At 33.2% G+C, this 2936-nt stretch overlaps 2 protein-coding genes across 6 annotated transcripts in view; both read left to right on the top strand.

Annotated features, from left to right (window-relative positions):
• LOC106873850 (adhesion G-protein coupled receptor G6) overlaps window positions 1-2936 on the top strand; it is an 82527-nt gene that overhangs the window by 66880 nt on the left and 12711 nt on the right. The gene's annotated exons all lie outside the window — the stretch shown is intronic.
• LOC106873847 (slit homolog 3 protein) overlaps window positions 1-2936 on the top strand; it is a 20679-nt gene that overhangs the window by 14685 nt on the left and 3058 nt on the right. For all 5 annotated transcript variants that reach the window (XM_052977961.1, XM_052977959.1, XM_052977960.1 and 2 more), the window contains 3 exons: window positions 186-257; window positions 1299-1370; window positions 2339-2499. In XM_052977961.1, coding sequence (XP_052833921.1) covers window positions 186-257; window positions 1299-1370; window positions 2339-2499 — 305 coding nt within the window. The remainder of the gene's footprint in view (window positions 1-185; window positions 258-1298; window positions 1371-2338; window positions 2500-2936) is intronic.

Genomic DNA, 2936 nt, shown 5'->3' with positions numbered 1-2936 from the left:
ATATATATACATGTACATTTACTACTTCTGATTCGTCTTCTTCCTCTCATCGTCACTCTATTTCTCTCTTAATCTCTATCATTTTCACTCATCATCTTCATCTTTCAATTCTAGTTCGTTTTCTGTTCCTACCTCTAATTCATTGGACATAGTATTTCTGAGCAAATTTTAATTCTATCTTACAGAGATCTATCCCATAATAATATATCGACCATTAAACAGGGAACCTTCGAAAATCTGTACAGTTTGCAATCTCTGTAAGTTCGATCAGTGTTACTGATACTATTCTTTGTCTGTATGATTTTACATAACTAAAATTTACCATTATTTTGCTTCCGTCACTTTGCTCTTCTCTGACTCACACTCTAACATACACAAGCGCACACACACTTATATATTAATATATAAAGAATAAAAAGTTTAGAATGGTACAACAATGCACTATAGAATAAAAAATGGACTATATACCTGTTGTAATTTGGTTATCTATAGTCCAACTAAGAAGATCTGAAGAAGGAATTGTAATTCCGAAATATCATCAGACTATAGATAACCAAATTACAACAGGTATATAGTCCATTTTTTATTCTATAGTGCATTGTTGCACCATTCTAAACTTTATTTTCTTTACAAACAATACACAATGCTTCAAGCGAACTACAATACTCTCCTATATTAATATATGTATATATAAGTATGTATGTATGTATGTATATATAATTAAACAAAGCACAAAGTGGAGAAGTAGTGATGAGCAACAATTGACTTTCATCAATTATTATTTATTAATTCAATGTAAATAGACTGCATCCCATGTAACAGCTGCTTCGACTTCCAATGTTGTGTGATTTTGCCAATGATATTCAAAAGTATGTAGACTATTAAGCATATTTGGGAATAAAAGCGATATGAAATATCAGAGTGGAGAATAAGTAAAGAAGAGGAGCTCAGAGAATAAAAAGGAAAAAGTTGAATATGGTTGTAATCACACCATTTTGTTTGTGTGTCTCTTTTGGCTGTTACTTAACGGCGGTTTGATCATACCGCGTCTTTACTATTTGTAGGCCGGGATTTCCACAGAGTTCCCAAAAGATCATTCTTGCCACATTGTCATGACATCGTTTGAATTCGCTTTGTCCAATTTCGGGCATTCTCTAACGATGTGTTCTACCGTTTCACCCCTCTCGCGTTTACAGTGTCAGAGTTGACTAAAGAGAAATTTAGAAAATATTTAACAGGGGGAAAATAGATTTAGTGAATTTTACGTATTTTGAATTAACTTTGTTTCTTCCTTTCAGATATTTGGGCCACAACCAAATGCAGAAATATGAGGATGGTGCATTCTTATTCCTTCCCGACATATATCATGTGTATGTACAAGTTTTTTATATTTCTTTGGAAAGTAGGACGTTATGTAAAACTAATACCATAAAGAGAGATCATCAATTTCACAAATATTTTATACAGTTGGCAATGAACAACGTTGGGTTGGTTTAAAATTTAATATATGAAAATAATTATATCCAAATACTGCATCTAGTCATTGTAAAGCCTGCATTTAAATAGCATGAGGATTGATATCATCTAATTTCATCCATGTTAATTAATACCGGGTGTTAGTTCAATGGCTAACAACTGTGTGCATATATATATATATATATGACTGAGAATGTGTATGTCTGTATATATGAATCAATAAAACTCGAGAACTACCCAACCGATTTCATTCAAGATTTACACATGATTTACTTGGGGTCCATGCAGTGTCATAGGCTAAAACAAGTTTAAAGTTCTTGCGTAATGCGAGCCCGGGGCAATATCTTATTTCTTACATTATTTCAATATTACGTGTCAAAAGTGAAACAATAACATCTTCCTTGTAATGTGAGATACTTTCAGTTTTAATAGTTTCAATATTAATATTAAAGCTACTATCTCATTTAGACATATACATGCATATATATATACATATACCTGTATACATGTGCATATCCATCTCGTCTTTTGTTTTCTTTGTATTATTGTAAATTCCAACTATATATATACACCAGAGTATATATATAAATAAGTCACTTCAAGTGGCTATGAAATTTCTCCTTACTTAAAGGGATTTTATTATTCAAGATATAAGTTATGAGTGCAGTAATGTAACGACTTTACTGTTTCCACCAATAACCATTTCACATTTTGTTATTAACACCTACGAAAGAAAGAACATGAACGTCATAAGTTATATACACCTGCTTAAATTATATAATCCTTGTTTCTTGTGGAATCCAGCTGGCGTTTCTCTGTTGATCTGAAGCACATTCTTTTAAAGTTCTCCTTATAATTATAGAGACCTCAGTGGCAATAAAGACATGATGTGTGGATGTCACCTATTAGCAGTAGTAAATTATACGAGAAATACATACAATACATCTGTGGTTGTCAAAGGCGAGTGTCATACAGGTCTTGGCCAAGAAACAACACCTATACTGAAATATTCGCAATGCCAAAGTTAGTAAAATCTTCCTTGCTTTATTGTTTTTTTACGTTTACCAATAAATAAAAGTCCCGGCCATTCTCTGCTGCTCAAATTATAATGTCTGATGAAAGAGACCAATAGATAGATATATCTAAAGGAATAAACGCATTGCCTTCCAAACCCTTCACCTGTCCCACGATGTACATACACATGAACGCGCGCGCATACACACACTCACACGCACACTCACATACAAACACACCCAGACACTCACATGTTCTATCTAAGGCATTCACAGAAGCAACAATACCACACAAACACACATCCGCGCAGATGCCCACCAGAATGAACCTATGTATGAACATGCGCACACACACTTACACATATACACTCATACACCCGCTTTTCACTCCCTCTATCTATCTATCTATCTATCTATCTATCTATCTATCTATCTATCTATCTATCT

Source organism: Octopus bimaculoides, chromosome 29 (assembly GCF_001194135.2).
Source record: "Octopus bimaculoides isolate UCB-OBI-ISO-001 chromosome 29, ASM119413v2, whole genome shotgun sequence".
NCBI lineage: Eukaryota > Metazoa > Mollusca > Cephalopoda > Octopoda > Octopodidae > Octopus > Octopus bimaculoides.
This window is presented reverse-complemented; position numbering and strand designations above follow the sequence as displayed.